Source organism: Sturnira hondurensis, unplaced genomic scaffold (genome assembly GCF_014824575.4).
Source record: "Sturnira hondurensis isolate 20B ecotype Veracruz unplaced genomic scaffold, ASM1482457v3 Scaffold0014584, whole genome shotgun sequence".
Taxonomy (NCBI): domain Eukaryota; kingdom Metazoa; phylum Chordata; class Mammalia; order Chiroptera; family Phyllostomidae; genus Sturnira; species Sturnira hondurensis.
The window spans coordinates 297,914-320,821 of NW_028087215.1; the positions used below are offsets into that span (position 1 = coordinate 297,914).

The following is a 22,908-nucleotide window of genomic DNA, read 5'->3' on the forward strand; positions in this document are numbered from 1 at the left end:
CTGGACTCCATTCCCAGAGTTTCCGACTGAGTAGGTTCAGGTTGGAGTGATCATTTGCCTAACAAGATCCTAGGTGGTACAGAGGCTACTGGTCTGGGAATCACACTTTGAGAACCACAGGTCTAAAAGCCTGACAACAAATTGAGGGTAAGTGTTCAAAAGGAAAGGAACCCAGTTTTAGGGGAGAATAAGGACCCAGCTGAAGCAGGAAGGGTCCAGAGATCTGAAGGAGGATGGAGCTGGCAAGTTTAAGGGAGTAAGCAGGAGAACATTTCTAACTCTGAGAGTTAGCCCAAAATGTTTGTGGCCAGAGGAAACACAGTTCTAGCAAGTGGAAGGTACTCAGTGTGGCCAGGTACAGGACATAGGGAAAAGCATCTTTTGAAAGGAAGCTAAAGAGGAAGAAATACCAAGCAGGACTTTACCTATTGTGATAAGCATTAGGGGTTTTTATCCAAGAGCAACAGGAAACATTTAAGGATGTTAAACAACGCCGATGATATAATGAGATGTGTTCTATATACGCTGTATAGAGTATGCAGAATAGTCGGAGGATGCCCAGAAGAGAAACAAGGTGGTTATCTAATATAAATGTTCTCAAATGGAAGGAGAACCAATGGTCAAAGCCACGACAGCATCACAGAAGAGGAAGGTAAGGAAAGCTCCTGTCTAGCTCCCACTCACTCGGATGGACCTCAAGATCCATGATCACCTGTTGTGCTTCAGACACTCTTGTGGCAATCCCAACAATCCAAGAGACTGAAAGGCATATCAGCAAAATAACTGAAAGCCTTCATTAGCAGACTAAATAGACATGGTTTCCTGATCCCAAAGGAACAAAGGGCATCAGACTGTGGAGTCCGCCCCGTCATCCTTAATAAGCACAGAACCCCCAGCTCTTCATACACAAAGGGTGTGTTTTACAACCAGCCTGCATCTGTTCCCATAATGACAGGTGTTGTGTGGCACGATAGTGTTTACTTTTCAACTAGCTTTTAAAAAATCTATAAGGCATGTACTGGAGACTTTAGCTCATGGAAAAATGAGAACCTACATCCCCCAATAGAAGTTAGATACCAATCTCATTGGTCCATTCCCTCGTGTCTATACCCAGCTGCGCAGCAAGTGCAGTCAGCTCCGTCTCCAAAATCCAACCACTTCTCACCATCTAGCCCAAGCCATCATTATCTTTTGCCTGGACAACTGCAACCACCTTGTAATTGGGCATCCTGCTTCCATTTCCTGTCCCCACAGTCCATTCTCCCCCAGCAGCCACAAGTTTCCTTTACAATTAAGTCACCGTGTCTTGCTTAAATCCTTAAAGGTTTCTGTAGAAGAATCCTTACCAGAAAGCATCTCTAAGGCCCAACATGAGCTAGCCTGGAGGACCTTTAGCCCCTCTTCCCCTCTTTCTCTCCTTCCACCACGCCAAGCTTAGTCCGGCACAGAGGACTCGGCCTGCGTCTCCTTCCTGGAACAGTCTCCCTGGCTCTTCATGGCCAGCTCTTTTCCGTCACTGAGGTTTCTGGTTAACATTTCGGGCCTCCTGATGACCCTGTCTAAAATGTCCTCTTCGGTGCACTGCATCGCGTGATCTTGTATTATTGTTCTCCTGGCACTTATCCCCCTATAAACTTAGCATATTTCTTCATTTGTTCTTCTATTTTCTTCTGTCTTCCTCCTCCAGAAAGTAAGTCCCCTCACTTCAGGGGCCTCATTGGTTGTACAGATTGCAGTGCTCCCAGCATCTATTGTGTAGTCTGCTACACAGTAATTCTTCCACGAATGTTGGGTGGTTATGAATGAGTGTGGCAGTAACCTACCTCAAAAAACTGAGTCAGGAATTTAGTATTTAGACTTGACATGTGCTACCCTTAAATACAGATTCATATCTAGGAGCAAGGTGATTACCTACATCAGGGCTTCTCTCAGCTTTCATGTACATGCAAATTTCCTGGGGATCTTTGTTAAAAATACAACTTCTGATTTCTAACAAGATGTCTCCCAGGTGTCCCGACACTGCTTAGATAGGAGGCACTCTTAAGTCCATGATAAGCAGAATAATGGCACCCCCCCAAAATGATCCCCTGAAGCTATGACTATTTCACGTTACATGGCAAGAGGGAATTAAGATTGCAGGTGGAATCAAGGTTCCTAATCAGCTGAGATTAAAGCCAGTGTACTTGTAAAGGAGCTATTTGAGAAGAGCCAGGGTCAGGGTTTTGCTGGTGAGAATGACTCAAGGGCCAGTGCTGGCGTGGAAGGTGGAAAAGGGAGCCAGAAGCCAAGGAATGTGGGCACACCCTGGAAACTGAAGAAAGCCAGGAGATGTACTCGCCCCTAGAAACTTCAGAAGGAATACAGCTCTGCTGACCTGTAGGTCTCTTTGACCTACAAAACTGTAAGCTAATATACATATTTGTGCTGTTGAAAGCCACAATGTTTGTAATAATTTGTGGGGGGGGGGGGTTGGTAAAAAACCCAGTTTGCAAGTTTGCATACAGTGAAGACATTATTTTTAAAAATTTTTATTTATTTATCTTTAGAGGGGAAGGGAAAGAGAGAGGGAGGGAAATATCAATATATGGTTGCCTCTCATGAGTCCTCTGCTGGGAACTGGCCTGCAACCCAGGCATGTGCCCTGACTGGGAATCGAACCACGATCCTCTGGTTTGTAGGCCCAGGCTCAATCCACTGAGCTACACCAGTCAAGGCTGTTTGTAATAATTTGTAACAGCCGCAGTAGGAAACTACAACAAACATCCTCCCAGGAAGGTCTGAAAGCACAGGGTTCTTCCTTCGGTAACGGGGGAGAAAGAAGCAGAAGTGTTAGTGGCCAGTCACTTGTAACTAGTAAAGTTTTAACTGGAATAACCATCTATTTCAACCTGCAATCTGCCAGTAAAAAGACTTGCTTTTCTCTAAAAGAAAATATCACACTGATTCTCAGGATCCTAACATCTAAAAGAAAAGATTTCAACAGGTGAGCTGTAGCCTAGCAGCATCAAAATCACCTAGGAACATGTTAGAAATGCGTCTTCTCAGGACCCATCCCAGACTTACTCAGTCAGAAACGTTGGGGGGCCACTCACACTCTGTGTTTCAACAAGCCCCTCAGGTAGTTCTGGTGTTGGTTCCAGTTTTAGAAGCACTGAGCTAACATTAGCCCGCGTACCACCGTGTTTCATGTTGTCCGCACACACAGGACACAACATTGTTTTGTAGCTTTTGCAGTGTATTTTCTCGGGCATTACACGTTTACCTGTTCTCTCCAAAAGAGTCAGCTACAACAACAAACAGGTTCGATTTAATCGAAGCAGAAGTAGTTTTAAGTCCCTGCTGCGGATTAGAATAGAAATGTAAAGATTCATACTGATTTGAGTATGGCGTTGGGGATCCTGAACCAAAGACCATACCTCTGCGTTTCAGGCCAGAGAAGATTATAAAGCATATATTTTCCTCACGCTTCTTCCCTGTTCACAAACTTCTTTCATAAAATTCTTTAGATGCCAGACCACAGAGGAAGAGGGCTTAGTTAAGTGTCTACCCCCATCTGAGGTAGTTGTGAAATATGCTAGTGTGTTAAAGTGTCAAATACTGACATTTACCCTTATAAAAGGACTCTCTTAAAAAATCAGGCATCAGAGCCAGAGCACATTCCTGTTTTCTTCAGAAAACTAGGACTTCAATAAATGATACAGTCTTTCTTTGCCCCTCCCATTTTATCCCCTCTTCCACGTCTAATTAAATGTAGTGACACGTTCGGACTAGCCAAAGGCATTCTCTTTAGCAAGTTTTTATCATCAAAACACATTTTAAGTGTTTTTCTTTGTTTTGTATTTATTTATTGCCTAGCCATTACTTCAAGTTTCTTCTTAATACTGTAAAATTGTTCCTTACTCTTTTTGTTCTTATCTGAGTCTAGGAGTTGCAGGCCCGAGAGAAGTCGATACTTCCATCCGCTAAAGGCTCCGGGGCCACGGTTTACAGGGGTAACCTTGAAAAGGTGAACAAAAGGCCCAGAAAACACGAGAGTTACAAAATGGCCAAAAGTAGCCCGAGAGTGGGTTATGTAATGGAGACGGACGGGTCTGGTCATGATTGGATTAAGAAACTTTCAGATCCTTCTCTTTCCACTCCCTCTAGCCCTCCTCCCCACCCCGAGCTGACCCTGCCCCACTTTTTAAATTATCAGTTGTCGGCACCGAAGGGAGGGTTAGGGTCTTAAAACAGAACTGCTTAGAAGAACAAAGCAAACAAATCACAGACACTCTCACCCCAACCAGCAGCAATAACCAGTGATAGCCTTAGTAAAAAGTTGCCAGAAATGTTAGAAACCCTTCCTTTTCAAAAAGGGTGGAGGCTTCAGTGCAAGTCGGGGAGAGTTAGGCAAATTTGGAGCTCTCTGGTTATTTAGGTTTTGCATTTTCACTTCAGTCAAGATGATCACCCTCTCTCCATCTTCTCAGGTTTCAGACTGTGGAACCCAGGCCCTCATTTGCAATGGAAATGCACATAACCTACTTTGCTGGCTGGGCAAGGTCTCCATGCAAAGGTTGAAAGGCATTCTTTCCTCATCCTTTGAGGCAGGAGATGAAGCCTAAGGCAAAAACGACCCCGGGCTGTGGTCACTTCTTGAAGAGGGGCTGCAAAGGTTGCAGTTATAATTCCAGGATTCAGGTTGACAGTAATGACGGGTAAAGTGGGTTATGAGAATTCTGCTACTGCTTGCAGACTTCAGAAATATGAAATGATGGTTTGTTTTGGTAAATGTGGTCATGATGAGCCTGCACTTATTCTCTGCTCTCCTCTCTCCTGGTTCCACATTTTCCCAGACATAGAGGCCTAATATTATGTTTTTATGGAAGTAGAATTATGAAAGCATTATGAATGTATTATGCACTCATTATATACACTTTGGGAGGTATAAGAACTACAACATGTAAAATAAAAATTACAACCTTAATTCTCAGCAAATGATCGGTCTGTTACTTTTACATGTTTAAGTCATAGTTATTTTAGAAGACATACATAAGTTTAAATTGTTTTTTGAATTTCACATGCAATTGTCGATCTCATTGCTAACATTTAACATTATAAACAAAATCATTTATGAGAAGGTACTTTTTCAGAGGAGAAAAACTTGTAGTAAAAGAGCAAATTAGCATTCTTATTCTGCCTCAGTTTTTCATCTCTTTGAAGAGACTCTTTCATATACTTTAGCTACTTGCTCTGAAACAAGGCAGAACGCACAGTGGAATGTTCTTCCCAAAGCTGCTCTCATGTTGCAGTTCAGTGGCTGCCTGATTTGGAGACTGAACATTTTCCAGCAAGACTCCAAGAGGCAGGAGCAACAAAAACTCAGGAAGAATAGTCATGACCAAACATGCCTTCGGTGACTATGTTGGGCTGTATTTTCCTCTGAAGTTTAATTTGTGTCATGTGGCAGTCTCTGAAGTTCGCACTGGAATACAATACACAATAGTATTTATGCTTTGCCTTCAGCGAATCCAAACTGTAAGAATCACTTAGTAAAGAACAGGACAGGGATTTTTGGTTTCCAGGAAAGGAATTCAGTATCCACTTAATTATGCTGTAAATCAGTAGTAAAATAAGAGTAACATTTGGCATCTGTTTTATCTACATAGGGCATAATTCACTTTCACACATCATGCTGTCCAATATCTATGCATATGAGAGCTTTATAAAAGCCAGTAAAAATGGTTTTCCTCCAGGCAACTAAATAGCCTGATAAGATTGAGGAACTAATTTCTTGCTATGTCTGTTTTTCACAGCAAACATCAGAATGTGGGTAATTCCCATCTGCTGAGCAGCTGCAATGCAGACCACAAAGTGCAAAGTACACATAAGCATTTTACACGTAACACCGGATCTGTTATTACTCATTAAAACTGAGCTGGGAGCCTTAAAGGAACAGGAGCCCTGCGCTCTCCTCTGCATCCTTCCTCTACGTCGGTCACCCCGTGTTAAATTTCCCCCTGGCTAGCACTCTCCCCGGAACTTCAGGGAGGAATTCTGGGTGCCCATCAGCATCTATCAGGATCCTCGCCCTGCACTGCCCGGGAACAGTGCCAGGGTCTGTCCTGGGGAAGATTACGATTCTGTGTTCACGTTGTTAGATATCCAGATTACGTGGAAGTCTGCCATGCCCTAGTTTTGTAAAAAAAACACTATCCAGATTATTTACTGTGTGATGTTTGCTAAAAAGCATTCAGATCTTAGAAAGTCAGTTTTTTACATATCACACAAAATGTACAGGTTGTCTGAGTGAACCTCGCATCTGCCTCCTGGGTTTCCCTGTGGCTTCCACATGCCACGTATTCATCAGCGGAGACTAGAGCTGGGATCCGTTTCTTATCACCCGTATTATAGCTTTGTTCGGGCAACTGAATTGTTGCCAGGCAATCTGGTTGTAGTTGTGTGAACTCTTTGTGTGCTGAGAGGGAAGGGTTCTCTTTTCTGTTTGGGGGGGCAGTCCATATGTAACTTTTAAGTGTACCCTAAAAATATGTTACAGTTAACATTGACAGTTCATGGTGTACATTAAATCAGTGTCCCCTTTCCTGACTAGGGCTGCCTACATGACACTTTGGTGATTACCTTTGGATTTCCTAAACCACACAGTCCCTATACTTATTTTTGGTCCCTTTTAGACTGTAGATCCTTCCATGTATGTGAGACATCTGGTCACCTTTCCATGAAACATAGCCTAATTCCTGCCTCTCTATCCCAGTACTGTTGCAATGGTGCCACTCATCTTGCTACATCTTGTCCTGTCCTGAAATCCGTTTTCCTTAAGTTCTCTAGTGTCCCTAAGCCTCCTCATGTCTTTTTCTTGCCCATTGCCTGTAGGGTGAATTCTAAGCTTCTTAAAATGGTTCATGAGCTTCCTATCTGCTTCTTTAGCTCATTGCTTACCACTCTCCATTTTACATGTCATACTCAGAATCCCAACTCCTTGATCTTTCTCCACAACAACTATAGAAAGAGCTACATGTCCTTGTGACTGTATACTTTGCTTGGTCAGCTCCTCACCTCTTCCTGATTTAATTCCTACCCTCCAGAGTTTGTTGTACATCTATTCCTCTGAGCTCTCACTCACCCTCAGGAGGATTCACCCTGAGGCCTCTTGATTGGGATCACGCAGTGAATGTATGAATGAATGACCACTAGTACAGGTGTTCCGTTAGGGGACATGGTTGGAATCAGTCAGCAGATGGTCAGTCTGACAATAACATTTCAGCTCCTTCTGCTCCTCATGCCAACGAGTCAACGTGGAATGTACAAGCTGCATTTTAGTCTGTGTTGTATCAGACCCAGTGTTTCATCAGCTGTATAAAGGGATTATCTTTAAAAGGTCCTCTGATCAGAAACATATAATTGAAATGTGATCATCTTTCAGTGTTTGGTGTGCACTCACCATTGATATAGTTGTTCAGCTAACTTCTGAATATTCTTTGCTAATTCCTCACTTTATTGCACCATTAATTTACCTAATTTTATTTCAACACTATTTGGCTGAGCTTGCTCTACTCTTCTCCCAGACTCCAGTATTTCTTCAAAATATCATTGACAGTCAGAAAGATCCTGCCTGTAGTAAAAAAAAAGAAAGAAAGAAAGAAAGAAAAGAAAAGAAAAAGAAAAAGGGGGAGACTTCTGTGATATTTGGTGGGTTAGCTGACTTTCTCTGCATAGGGCCAGGTAATACATATTTTAGGGTCTGTGGAACATCTGGTTTCTGACACAATGATTCAACTCTGCAGTTCTAACAGGAAAGCAGCTATAGACAATAAGCCAACAAATTAGTGTGGCTGTACTCCAATAAAACTTTATTTACAAGAAGCAGATGGCCCAGGACCACAGTCTGCCAATTGCCTGGGTCATTTGGAGGCTTATTTCTGTGGAGAAAGATTTTGTTCAGATACAGAAACATTTTCCAAATAGCTTGTTCCCAGAGAATAATTTTTCTAATTATACATAATCCTGAGGTAAACACTTTGAAGGACACTTGTACTATATCTTGTTGAGCAGTTTTATCAGAAACAGAAGCTGAGGGAATACGATTATGTAAAAATTCATTTGCTTTAATAACAACTCTCACAGCTCAGCATATCAGAAGTTGCATCCCAAGCGAATCCCAAATTTCTGTATGCTGCTCTGGCCCTCAATGATAAGAGCTCTAAAAGTGTTTACGATCTTTACTGGTACTATCATTTTTAGGAAGGACCCGACAGAAATAATTCCAAGGCACAAAAATCAGCGTGCTCATCGATATTTAGAACAGAAGTATTTATTAACACTAAAATTCTAATGTCACCCAGTTGGGACGTGGAACAATAGCATGCAAGAATGCTGCAGAAATTTTTAATGGGGTGATTGTGTGGAGTGTATTGATCCTTGGAAATGTGCACATGAAAAAATGACAAGGTAAAGTAGTCAGATGGAAAAAGAATGTGATCCCAAACATGTAAAACAATATGCATTAATTCTGTCCATCAATATTCAGTATTTATTGAATAAGAAACTACCAGGAGCAAGTCTCTGTTCTAAGCACTGCAAAGGCATCAATGAATTTTTGTTGGGCAGACCAAAATCCCTGCTTTTGTGGGGCCAAGATTTTTTATGGAAGAGAGAGACATATTAAGGAGCACGGATTTTTAGTGATTGATATATTTGGAAGATTAATATCATAAGATTTCTCCCACATAAATTCACTTCCTTTTTTTAAAAAAAGGCTTTTCCTTTTTCACCAGTATGTTTTGTTGTTTTAGGAATAGAGATTTCTCTGATCACTTCATTCGACCAGCATTTTCTGAGTTCTCGCTCTGTGCCTGGCCCTGTTCAGGGCACAAGAAATAGAGCATGAACAAAACATGCAGACGTGCCTACTCTTGGGGAGGTGTAGTCTAGCAGAGGATAATGGGGGCAGAATATAAGATGATATTACAAAGTATATATTCTTATAATACATAGGAATATATATCTACTGCAAGAGTATAAGTAAAATATATACGAGGATAAGTGGTGTTTAAGCAGCAGAAGCAAAGAGATAAATGTTTGAAAAGGAAAACTTCTAGATTGGTGGTCAAGAAGGACTTCTTGAGAAGATGACTTTTGAATAAATATTTTTAAAAAACGAATATGCTGACATTGTGGAGGTTTGGAGGAAAGGTCATTCAGGACAGAGGGATCAAGTACAGCAGCCCTGAGGTACCTGGAGTGTTCGAGCCACATCAAGGCAGCTAGTGATGGAGAGTAGTGAGTGGAGGAGAGAGAAGAAATGAGATCAAAGGTATAACAGCAGTGAAAGTCACATCTGGCCTTGGAAGTCATTGGAAGGATGCTGGTATTAATAATGAGAAGTCTAAACAAAAGAGAGATAAGATCAAGTATAAATTAAAATAACTCCTGCTGTTGAAAATAGACAAACAGATACAGGGGGGCTTTTAGGAAATTTGCAGTGATCCAGGTGAGACACAATAGTTGGACCAACAAAACAGGTCAGATAAGCATTTGGGGCTGTGGTGGCACAGGGAGAAGGATGGAGGTGTGTCAGGAAACAGCGGTCCCCCTCCCTCCCACCTCAGAACCCATGGGTCACAAAGGGGCAAATACTTCAGAAGCAGCAACCCTTTCTGAACCTTTGCTCTGTCTCTGGTGGGAAGTGTGATGCCAGACAAATCCTAGGTGCTTCACTTAGGTTGGTTAAATGTTGCAAAACAAAAAAGGAATGCAAAGCCAAATCTCTATTTTACAGGTGCCTTGTGCTGTAGAGCACTCTCCTCACTACCTTTGTCCTCAGTCCCATCCCTTCTTCAGCTATTTATTTACAGAGTAATACCTCTAACATTTTTGGGGTCCTAAGAAGCCTTCAGTTCTCAACTACCTCCATTACATTAAAATGACAGAACAGTAAGATCCCACTGAACCACTTCTTTCCATCTCACATCTTTATAACCGGGAAGCATCATCATTGCCTTTCACGGTTAAACAGCCAAAGACAGATTGTAACTGAATGTAACTTTTTTTTTTTTAGGGAACAACTTAATTCTTTATTGAAGACCTATAACATTTTTTATGAGAACCAGGAAAATCTGCATATTTCCTATGGACAGGTAAGTCCATCAAAGAAATGCAATACAGTTGATTCACAGAAAAAAAAAATCCCATAAAGGTACAGAGTGGTCAGGATGAGTTGGAGTCCATAAGCCAACAGCAAAAATGGTTTGTGAGAAACAGGTTAATCTTAAACTTGATCATAATTTTTTAAAGTATATCACAAAAATTCCAGTCCTGGGACATTTGTGACTTCCTAAGCAGTTTTTTGTGAATAAATATTTTAAAAATAACTTTAGTGACATATCTGCTTTCTACTTTAAAAATAGTGTATGGATAGCAATTCTACCAGCAATCTATCCTAATGCTTTATTATAAATGCACCAGAATACACAAAGAAGGATTTTCATAGTGATATCATTTGTAATGAAAAAAAAATTGAAGGTACGTTAAGTCTCCACCAATGGAGAATCGCTCAGATCACTCGTGACATATCTGTAACACGGTTTGATTTGGTTGTTAAAACGAACGTGCACCATGTCACAGTAAAAATGTTAAAGAAACAACTCAGGAAAGTCCTGGAGCTAGAAGCATTTTTAGGGGTGCAGCTGACAGGCTACTGTACACACTGGCCTTAGGTCTTCCTTTTCTCTTTCTCATTCATTCATTCATTTAATCATTTGAAGGCCTCATTCTCCACAAGTCTCTCCATGCAGTCTTTTATTCTAATGCTGCTTATTTCCCATATTTATAATATCTTCTTGGTCCCAGGGAACATTATAATTTTCTAATATTCTGTTTTAAATCTTCAAATTTGATGGTAGAACATTGACTTTAGGCCATCATGTTTTGGCTTAAATCTGCAGCTGAGACAGAAGGATATTTACAAACCACTCTGTTGTTTACTAATAAGCTTTAATAATTTAGTTCAGTTGGATGTGTCAATTATCTTCCCAAGTATAATATAGATAAGAATAACTAATTCCTTTAAAAACAAATGAGCCAAACTTTAAATTATTTTATTATTGGCCCATATCTCAGATCTCTAATATCCATAATTAATAAAAATAGAAAATTTAGGAAAAGATCACAATCTTAAGAAAATGCTGATTTATATTTTCTTTTATAGTTTTGACAAAATTCATGGTGTTAAGAAGTGTGTTATCTTTAAGAATGTGTTTGGTTTTTGATGTTATAAACATACAAGTTGAGGCAGGCCCTTTCCAAACCTGTGAATTAGTACTCAATTCACAATAGGAAAGTCATATAATTTTGAAACAAAATCTTATGTCTCATGTAATTTTTAAAAATTACATGAAGTAAAGTATACAGTGAGAATATCAGGTTTTTTAGTCTTCCCCTCTTTGCTCACCAGTCAACAAAGTTAGACTCCAGAACTCCCCAAATCTTCTGCCTGACTTACAATGACGTCAAAAGGGGCAGTCCATAAAGGGTAACGTGTGGCTTTCTTAATCTCTGATTAATGGATTAAACAAATAGTTCTTGTCTACCAGGCACCAGACACTGCTCTGTAAGCTGGGGATACAGCATTTAAAACTAGGTGAAATGTGCTGCCTTCGTGCTGCTTACATTTTAGTAGACAGACAAGAGGCAGAAGTAAAATGTACTGTATCAGACTGTGATGGTGGCTGTGGAGAACTTCAAAGCGGAAGCAGACTCCAGAATCGACATGAGGTGGAAAGGCGGAGCCTTTGCTCAAAGACTCTGAAAGATGTGAGGGAGCAGACTCTGCAGAAGTCTGTGAGATGCACGGTTTGGCAGAAAAACAGCCTGAATGAAGAGTTTGAGCCTGGGCAGCAGGAATCCTGTGAGAACGGGAATTAGTGAACAGTGAAGGCAGAGAGAGAACTGAGAAAGGGAAGGCCCAGGAGTGTGTAGGGTCTTGTGAAGACTTTAGCTTCTACTTGGAATAAGATGGGAAACCACTGGGGAGTTATGAGTAGAACGGTGACATTATCTGAAAGGATTCATTGTAGAGGATCTTTCAGGCTACTGGGAATATACAGAGGGGCAGGAGAAGGATGAGGTAGATCAGAAAGAAACTTAAAATAAACCAGGCCATCAATGATGTGGCCCAGAATCATGGTGGCGGATGTGGTGACTGTGGTCATATTAGGGATATATTTTTAAGGTAGGGTTCATAGGATCTGTGTTGAATGTTTAGTATGAAAGAAAGATAAATGGTGACTGTAAAATTATTGGCCTGAACAACTGGAAGGATGAGGGTGCTATTTACCAAAATGGGAAAGACTGGGAGAAGAAAATATTTATGGAAGAACTATCATGAGTTAGTCAGAAACAGGTCAAGTTTGATGTCAAGTAGGCACTGTGACAACGGGATTTCAAGGGGCAGGTTCGGGCTGGAGATACAAAGTTGGCAGCTATTTGTTTAGAGATGACGTATGAAGATCCCTGAAATTACCAAGGATGTTTGTGTAGATGTGGAAGAAAAGAGACCTAAGAATTGGGACAAGGAAATTATATAAGCATAAATAAGCCTTCAAGGATAATCTGCAAAGAGATGCTTTCTGAAATTAGAAAACATTTTCATATTCCTTACATGATAGTTGGAGTATTTCTTTTTTTCCTCTTTATTTATATTGTTCATACTGTTATAGACGTCTCCATTTCCCCCCCTTTGCCCACCTCCACCCAGTCCCTGCCCCTTCCCTCTGACCATTACACACTGTTGTCTGTGTCCGTCGGTCATGCACATATGTTCTTTGGCTAATCAAGCAAGAATCATATAACCTCAGAAGAGCAGTTACTCTTTGAGTGTTTGATGTAGGGGATTAATTGAATTCTCATTAGGCAAAGACAGGATTTAATTCATCAATAATTGAAACATACTATCTGCATCATGTACTGACATTTCAAAGAACAAATTTTATTTGGTTGTTAAAAACAACTGTTAGTAACCTGACTTCTCAGCAATCTGACATATGAACTGAAAAATGGGAAAAATCAAAACTTTGTTTCAGAAGTGGCTCCAAGGTAGGTTTATCAGCTAAAGAAATAATAAGTAATAATATTCTTTGAACAGGCATTAAATACCAGGTCCTATGATGTAGGGACCACTGTGATGTTCATTCTTCTGAAGAAGCAACCCTGGTTTAAAGGTTTCAGCAACTTGTCCGAGGTCACACAGCTAGGAAGTTGCAGAGCCAGAGTTTGAATACAAGACTGTCTGATCTCACAGTCTGGAGTTTTCATTACACTCTCAAATAAAAATTGAGTCATTTCTGTTTTATAATAATCAATTTTTCATAATAACAGTAGTTATTGGATGGTTGGAATATGACTCTGCTTAGTTTCTGTACTTTCCAAATTGCCTATAGTGCTAACACATTACTTTAATAACACAAAGGCTTACATAAACAAGAGAAAAATACATTAGAAAATAAGTTCTATGGGAATATGCTTTGGTATTAATATTTATAACCTCTAAATAAGTAAATATTTCATAGATGTTCATTAATTTTTCTTTGTTTGCATGGAGTTTCCTTTTTTTAATAATAGTTCCAACTCAGGAGACATCATTCAAATGTTATTTATGGTATTCAAAACAATCATTTCTGTTTTATTTTGTACAGTGTTTTCATATACATTATTTCACTCATCTGCATATCTTTGTGAGTTTAAACTTTCCTGTTTAAAAATAAAGAAAGAGCCACTAAATCTCTCAACAGTTCTGATTTCTAATTTAGTGCATTTTTTAATTCTACTTGAATTTTAAGTTAAACAGAAATAGATAATTAAATTTCCACTTAACCAGAGAACACAGTGTCCAGACAGCATTTTAACATACTGTGCCCTCTGGTAGGGAGGTCATCACCATTATGACTTACTTCACTGGTAATAGCTGTTTTCAAAAATTGAAAAGAATGTTTCAAAACCAAAATTATTTTGTAGATAAATAGAAAAACCAAACAATCCCACTTGGAAATTTATGCTTTTGTTTATTAAGATGTCTTACATAATTTCTACATCTTCAATGAAAACATCTGCCTTCTATAAATAATGCAAGAATGTTTGAGATGATTGGTTTCTTCCCTAGACTGAAGATGATACACTAATTGTTGAAGGAATGTTGGACATTTGCTGGGGAGTAAAACGGCCTATACAGCTGAAAATACAAGATGAGAAACAAATCCCTTCTTTTACTATGAAGTCACCAGATGGCTTTTCCAAAATGTAAGCTCTTATTCACGTTTTGAATTCTCTAGATAATCTTCGTATTTACTTGTATTGAATGCAGTCTTAAAGGTGGGACCTCTACTAAATGCTTATGTTCAACCTCATGTAACCCTTCAGCAACCTTATGCAGCAGGTGTTCAGTCGCCAGAGCTCTGAGAGGTTAGGAAATTATACAGGATCTCCAATCACCATGTAGCAGAACTGGACCGAACCTCAGGTCTATGGGCTCAGGAGCCTGTGCCCTTGATCTCTTTACTGTATTGCTTCTTTCCTGGAATACTGCCCCCCATCATTGGAAAAGAAAAAATGTAAAGGCAAGAAAAAAGTAGTCAAAATTTAAATTTCCCTTGAAACAAAGGGCTCTTTCTACTTTCTAAAAAGGAGACTTAATCACGGTTCCCTGATTGTCCTGACCCTGTTCAGCGAGGCATAGCAAAATGCATCTGAAGCACAATAAATGCACACGACGGTTCTCTGTGTGGGTTTGTGCAACTGAACCTTGAATAAAAAGTTGGGCTATTTTTTTCATTACCTTTTGCAATTATGAGAAAAACCAATAAATATTCTCAGAAGGAATCATATGTATATATTTTTTTGTTTTCTGCACCCCTTTCTTCCTTTCTTATAATTTTAATTTTTAGTTAAAGTATAGTTAGTATACAATATTATATTAGACTGAAATACATGACACAGTGATTTAACATTTATCTATCTTACTATGTGACCACAGTCAGTTTAGTAACTACCTGTCACCATGCAAACTTACAATACTATTATCGGCTATATTCCCCTTCACCTTTTTCACCCATTCCTCTTCCCCTCTCCTACCTGGCAGTTCGTTATGTGTTTCTATTATTTTACTTTTGTTTTGCTTGTCCATTTCTTTTACCTTTTAAAAATTCCACATATAGGTGAAATTATGCAACCTTTGTCTCTAACTATCTGACTTATTTTACTTAGAATACAACCCTTTAGATCTGTCTACCCATGTTGTTGTAAATGGAAGGATTTCATTCTTATTTTTTATCACTGAGTAATGTTCTACTGTGTGTATGTGTGTATATTCTCTATTCATTTCTCTATCAATGGATAGCTGGTTGCTTCTGTATCACAGCTACTGTAAATAATGTTGCTATGAACATAGAGGTACATATATCTTTCCAAATTAGTGTTCTCATTTTCTTTGAACAAATACCCCAAAACAGAATTGCTGGGTTATATAGTAACCGTAAAACTCTTAGAAGAAAATATAGTGATAAACTATTTGATATAATTCTGAGTAATACCATTTTGGATAATACCCCTTAAGGAAAACAAAAGCAAAAATAAACAATTGGGATTTCAAAGTAAAATGCTTCTGTACAGTGAAGGAAATCATCAACAAACTGGAATGACAATTACAAAACGGAAAATATATTTGCAAATAATATATCTTATCAGGAATTACTATCCAAAATATATGAATATTTCATAACTAAATAACAAAAAAATAAACAATCTGATTTAAAAAATGGGTAGGGACATGAAGAGATATTTCTCCAAAGACATACAAATGGTTAAGAGACATTTGAAAACATCACTAATCACCAGAATGGCTGTTACCAAAATGTCAACAAATAGCAAGTGCTGTGAGGATGTGGTGAAAAGGGAATACTTATGCAACCACTATGGAAATAGAACGGATATTACTTTAAAACAACTTAAAATAGATCTACCATACAAGTTCCATTCCTCTTTAATCCTTGAGATTGCAACTCATCTCCATTTTGTGTGCATGTGAAGGTCCTAAATCTTCACCTCATCTATCTTCCCTTCCATAGGTAGAAGGGCAAGAGTTCTAGCAGAGAGGGTAGGGTGAAAACCAGATATCACCTTAAAGAAGTTCTGCTTTTCCTTTGAAGAAAACACTGAAGCTCCCACTATTATTTGCACCCAAACTCATGATGTACTACCTTGGATCCCATTTTCATTTGTCATTGTTTATTAGAACATTGCTATGAATTAAAAAGGATTTATCTCCTTTAGTTTAAGATTGAGAAAGAATCACCTGGAATACTTTGCTTGATTTTTACCAGAGTAATGAGACTTATAGGAGAATGTCTGAGTACACATTCACAGTATTTGAGATCTTTCTGGTGGGTACAAATTGTCAGGAAAAGATCCCACTCCTCTCTTTCACCCACATAAGAGCGAGATTAGATTCAGTTGTGATGAATTAGCCAAGAATCCCTCTTGGGAATAAACTGAATTCTCATCGGGAAGGTGCAGCATCATTTAGAATGTTGTTCCTTGTCCTCTGGTTTCTTAGTGGGCTTCATAGATGCCTAAGGCACTAGTCTTTCTTTCAATCCAACCCTAGACACCCTCATTTATTTACACACCAAGCCTCCAATGACTGTGAAAAGAAATGGACCTTTCCCTTCCTCTGTAAAAACTTCTTTCAGGTCTCCTTCACCATACTGGATTTCTAAGGGCAGAACTTACACCTCTTTTGTCACCGGATCACAGATTTCTTATCCCCAGTGGGTGGATGTTGAGCAGAAGAAGCAGAAGTTGTGCATTCAGCTGCGGGAAGGGCTGCCACCTGTCTTTCAGTTCACCCTTTGAAATAATCTTCAGTTTGTCATGCTAGTTTGATTTTTTGTATTTATTGCCATTTTATTGTCCATATTTCTTCTTCTCCTCCTCCTCCTCCTCCTCCTCCTCCTCCTCCTCCTCCTTCAAGAAGACCCTTTAACATTTCATATAATAAGGGCTTGGTGATGATGAACTCCTGTAGCTTTTTCTGGGAAGCTTTTTATCTACCCTTTGATTCTAAATGATAGCTTTGCAAGGTAGAGTAATCTTGGTTGTAGATTCTTGCTTTTTGTCGCTTTGAATATTTCTTGCCAATCACTTCTGGCCTGCAAAGTTTCTGTTGAGAAATCAACTGACAGTCTTATAGAAGCTCCCTTGTAGATAACTAACTGCTTTTCTCTTGCCGTTTTTAAAATTCTCTCTTTGTGCTTAACCTTTCCCATTTTCATTACAATGTGTCTTGGTGTGGGCATTCTTGGATTCATCTTCTTTGTAACTCTCTGTGCTTCTTGGACTTTTATGTCTATTTCCTTTACCAAGTTAGAAAAATCTTCTGTCATTATTTTTTCAGACAGGTTTTTAATTCCTTGCTCTCTCTCCTCTCCTTCTGGTACCCCCATGATGTGAATGTTGGCATACTTTTAAGTTGTCTCTGATGTTGTTTATACTATCCTTATTTTTTGGATTTTTTAACTGTTCTTCTTGGAAGTTTTTTGCTTCCTTATATTCCAAAACACTGGTTGATTCTCAGCTTCATCTAACCTACTCTTGATTACCTGTAAATTATTCTTCATTTCAATTAGTGCATCCTCCGTTTCTGACTGGTCATTTTTTTATGCTGTTGAGGTTCTCACTATGTTCACTGAGCATCCTTTTTCTTATAATCAGTGTTTTGAACTCTGCATCTAGTAGAATGCTTTTCTCTGTTTTGCCTAGTTATTTTTCTAGAGTTTTGATCTGTTCTTTCATTTGGGACATGTTTCTTTGTCTCCTCATTTTGGCAGCCTCCTATGTCTGTTTCTATGCATTAAGTAAAGCTATTATGTCTCCCGCGCTTGGTAGACTGCCCTAATGTAGTGCATATTCTGTAAGGTCCAGTGCATAGCCTCCTTGATCACCCAAACTGGGCAGTTGAGTTTGCTCCTTGTGTGGGCTGGGTACACCTTCCTGTTGTAGTTGAAATTTGATTGCTGTCAGTACATCAGTGGAGGGATTTACCCCCAGGCCAATTAGCTGCAAAGAATGCCTGTGACTACTGATCACCAACCTCCTCTGGTGCCTTTCAAGCTACTGTCCATTCATGCCTGAATGGGTTATGCTTCAGATTTTCCTAAAATCTCTCAAACAAGCAGCATCTGGCCTCAACGTGGCCCATACCTCTCACTAAGTGGCCTCAGCTCTGTCGCCAGCAACAGCTGGCCTTGGTTTGCAGCTTGGCCTTACCCGAGCACCTCAAAGTCCAGCACAAGTAGCAGCCATCTACAGATCACTTTGTAGTTCATGTAGGGTATCCCTGAGCAAAAGATATGCTGTGGCTGACCTTGGCCTGTACCTCTTAAAAGCTCCCAGAGCCAGAACACCCAGTGGATAGGTTCAGACCACATCAAAGCATTACTACCCAACCACCTCTACAAATAACACACTCAAGGAGTAGATTCAGTGGGCACCACAGCCTTGCTGAAATAAGTTCTGCTCTGTAGGGTGGGCCTCTGCACAACTCATGCTCACAGTGAACTCCAGCACTAAGGCAGTAGCTTGAAAGGCACCAGAGATACACCAGGAAGAGCCAAAAGAGGACATTCATATGCAAAAGCCTCTGCAAACAACTTGGGTGGACCTGTAAGTTGGGAGAGACAGTGTTTCAGGAAATCACCAGGGCAGAGTAAACAGTGTGAACCAGGTCCATGGAAACTTAGATATGACACAGGCCTCACAGCTCTGTGGGATAGGGAAGGGGGATGCTCATCGAGGGAATATGGCCTCTGCCAGCACTTCAGTCTGGGAGAAAAAACTGCTGCCCCAGCTCTCACGCTGATGTCAGGCAATTCAGTTTCTCCCTGTATGTCTTGGTGCCTTTTACTGTTTCCGTGCTGGAGTTCAGAGGGAGGGAGTCTGAGTAAGTCCATGCATCAGCAGGAACTGCCTAGGACTCTAGAACCCCTCCATCTCCCTCAGCCTCAATCCCTGCTGGATTTTACAACCAGAAGGTACAGGAACTTATCTTCCTGGAACTGGAACCTGGAATGAGGGCCTAGTGTGTGTCTGAGACCCCACACTCTTCAGAGGGATCTGTGCAGCCAAAATATCCCTCCCAATTTTTATCTGCTACATGTGGGTATGGAACCAGCCTGTTCCATGCCTCTACCCTTCCTCTCAGTCTCAGTGTGGCTTCTTCTTTAATTCTGTAGCTGTAGGACTTCTATTTAGGCAGTTCTAAATGATGGCTGTTCTGTAGTTTAGTTGTAATTTTGATGCAGTTGTCTGAAAAGGTGAGTACCACATTTACCTATGCTGCTATCTTGGCAGGAGGAACACTGGTTTGTTTTAATTACATTTGAAATAAGCCACACTGAGTCGGTTTAATAGGAGTAAAAGCTTAAATAAATCAGTTTCTTTGATCTGTGATGAATTGTAATAATCCTTTATAGAATGAAGTCTATGGACAGTACTTCGATCTCTCATATTTGGTACAAGTATTTTCTTTTGAAATTTTTTGTATTAAAATGGCAGTTTTTATGTTTACTTATATCAGTTTTTATTTCCTCTTTTCATATCTTTCCAAAGTCAGCTTTGGGATGTTTTGGACAAGTCATGGTAGAATCAAATAAAGAGCCAAAACTGGACAGACGCATATTTGAATGTTACTGATAGCGTTTTTTCTTTCTTACAATATGGGTAGAAAAGTGACTGCATTCTATTTGTCTATCAAATTTCTACCTTTTTTCTTTGAAACTCATTAGCATACTTCCCACAGTTAAATTTGCTAATGGTATAGAGCTTGGTCAGACCAATGCAAATAGTCTCACGCTGGGGCAAGTTTAACTCTTTGATATTACATAAAGTTCTAATAAGTTTCATTTGGAAAACTCTGGGTAATTGTCCTCAAACTTACTCATGGACAAAGTTGTACATGGTGATACTTTAAACTGTACAATCCAGAGCTACATTTGTGTAGTCTCCTAACACGGTAGAAAGAAAATGGGTTAAACACTGCATATATTGAACCATGTTTGTTTCCCTGTAGTAGTGTGAAACCACTAAGTTATAAGAAAGTAATAACAGGTGCCAAGTCTGCTAGAGTTTCCAAGAATTTGTGGTACATCACTGGTCTGGCCTTCCTGGGAATTTCATTTTCCCATATGAAATAGAATCAGGTTGCTTTGCCTTTTGAGGTTTTGTTTTTCTTTGGCATTCTGTCTCAGTTGCTACCCAATTTTCTATGGTAATTTTATCGGCCTCCTTTGTTATTAATCTTCTATAGACTGAGAGGAATGGATAGTTTCATCTACCATAATAACTAGATTCTGAGTCAGGACCTAAATAGTTCTCCTTTTGTTAAAGTTATTGCCTGTAGTTCTGTGACATTATGACATTTGTTTGGACTGGCTATTGGCTAGGTAGTAGAGTTCACTGGGAAACTAATTAACAAATATATTAGATTTTCCTTATCTCCTCCATAAGACTATTGTGAAGCTCAAATGCTATAAAAGTTATAAAAAGACTTCAAAATAATTGAAAGATCAAGGGAACATATTATGTCTATTCATATTCACCACCACTAGTATTTTTAAAATTATTATTGAATTATTGGCATATCCTTATTTAATAAATTGTGTAGGTCTTGGGTGTACAGTTCTCTAATATATCATCTATATATTGCACTGTGTGTTCACTCCCCCAAATCAAGTCTCCTTCCATCACCATTTATCTCCTTTTTACCCTCTTCTACCTACCCTACCTCCATTTCCCTCTGGCAATCACTATACTGTTGTCTGCGTCTATGAGGTTTTTTTCTTAACCCTGTACCTTTTCCACATAGTCCTCCCACCCCCTCTTCCCTCTAATAGCTGCCTGTTTTCCGTATCTATGGATCTCTTACTATTTTGTTCGTTAGATTCTATATATAGAATCATATGGTATTTGTCTTTCTCTCACTGGCTTATTTCACTTAGCATAATGTTCTCCAGGTCCATTCATGCTGTCAAAAATGGAAAGATTTCCTTCATTTTTACAGCCAAGAACAATAGTATTCTATTGTGTAAATGCACCACATTTTTTTATCTGCTCATCTACTGAGCTGCATTTGGCTGCTTGATGGGCACTTGAGCTGCTTCCAAATCTTGGCTATTGTAAATAACGCTGCAGTGAATATAGGGATGCATATATTCCTTCAAATCAGTATTCTGGGTTTCTTCAGATATGTTCTCAGAAGTGGAATCACTGGGTCATAAGGCAGTTCCATTCTTAATTTTGGGGGGAAACTCTATACTGTTTTCCACAGTGGTTGTACCAATCTGCATTCTCACCAACAGTGCAAAAGGGTTCCCCGTTCTCCACATCCTCACCAACACTTGTTTGTTGACTGATTTGGTGATAGCCATTCTGACAAGTCTGAAGTGATGTCTCATGGTGGTTTTAATTTGCATTCCTCTGACCCTTAGTGACATTGAGCATCTTTTCATGTCTATTAGTCCTCTGTATGTCCTCTTTGGAGATATGTCTATTCAGGTCTTTTATCCATTTTTAAATTGGATTGTTTTTTGGTGTTGAGTTTTGTAAGTTCTATATGCATTTTGTATATTAACCCCTTATCAAATGTATCGTTGCATACATGTTCTCCCACTTAAGGTTTGCCTTTTCATTTTGTTGATGCTTTTGTTTGCTTTGCAAAAGTTTTTTAGTTTGATATAGTCCCATTTTTTTAATTTTTATTTGCTTCCCCTGTTTGAGGAAACGTTAGAAAAAATATTGCTATGAGAGATGTCCAAGATTTTACTGTCTGTTTTCTTCTAGGATTTTATGGTTTCAAGTATTACATTTAAGTCTGTAATCCATTTTGAGTTTATCCTTGTGTATGGTTTAGGAAGGCAGTCTATTTTCATTTTTTGTCCATAACTCTCCAATTTCCCTGGCACCATTAATTAAATATATTATCTTTAACCCATCATATATTCTTCCTCCTTTGTCAAATATTAATTGACATAAAGGCATAGTTTTTTAAGTTTTTAAAAAATATTTTATTTATTTATCTTTATAGGGGAAGGGAAGGAGAGAGGGAGAGAAATATCAATGTATGGTTGCCTCTCATGCATCTCCTGCTGGGAACTGGCCTGCAACAGAGGCATGTGCCCTGACTGGGAATCAAACTGCGATCCTTTGGTTCGCAGGCCAGCACTCAATCCACTGAGCTACACCAGCCAGGGCGCATAGTTATATTTCTGGGCTTTCTATTCTGTTCCATTGATCTATGTGTCTGTTTGTATGCCAATACCAGGCTGTTTTGATTAGTCTAGCTTTGTAGTATAGTTTGATATCAGGTAGTAAGATCCCTCCAACTTTGTTCTTCTTTCTCAAGATTGCTGTGGCTATTCAGAGTCTTTTGTGGGTCTATATAAATTTTTGGAATATTTTTTCTAATTCTGTGAAATATACCATTGTTATCTCGATAAGAATCGCAGTGAATCTATAGATTGTTTTGGTAGCATGAACATTTTAATTATGTTAATTTCCCCCATCCATGAACACATTATACACTTTCCCTTATTTCTATATTCTTCAATTTCTTTTTTCAGTTATTATAATTTTCTGGGTATAGGTCTTTTACATCCTTGGTTAAAGTTACTTCAGGTTTGTTTTTTTAAATGTAATTGTAAATGTGATTGTTTTCTTAGTTTCCCTTTCTGATAGTTCATTACTGCTGTATAAAAATGCAGTTGATTTCTGGATATTTATTTTATATCCTGCTGTTTTACTAAATTCATTTATCAGTTCTAGTTTTTTGGGTGGAATCTTCAGGGTTCTCTATCTACAGAATCA

The 22,908-nt window shown here is 39.1% G+C and overlaps 1 protein-coding gene across 2 annotated transcripts in view; it reads left to right on the top strand.

Annotated features, from left to right (window-relative positions):
* The window catches only part of RASSF6 (Ras association domain family member 6), a 56,222-nt gene that overhangs the window by 19,950 nt on the left and 13,364 nt on the right, over positions 1–22,908 (top strand). For both annotated transcript variants that reach the window (XM_037063428.1, XM_037063429.1), the window contains exons 3-4: positions 10,058–10,136; positions 14,156–14,292. In XM_037063428.1, the coding sequence (XP_036919323.1) occupies positions 10,058–10,136; positions 14,156–14,292 (216 nt within the window). The remainder of the gene's footprint in view (positions 1–10,057; positions 10,137–14,155; positions 14,293–22,908) is intronic.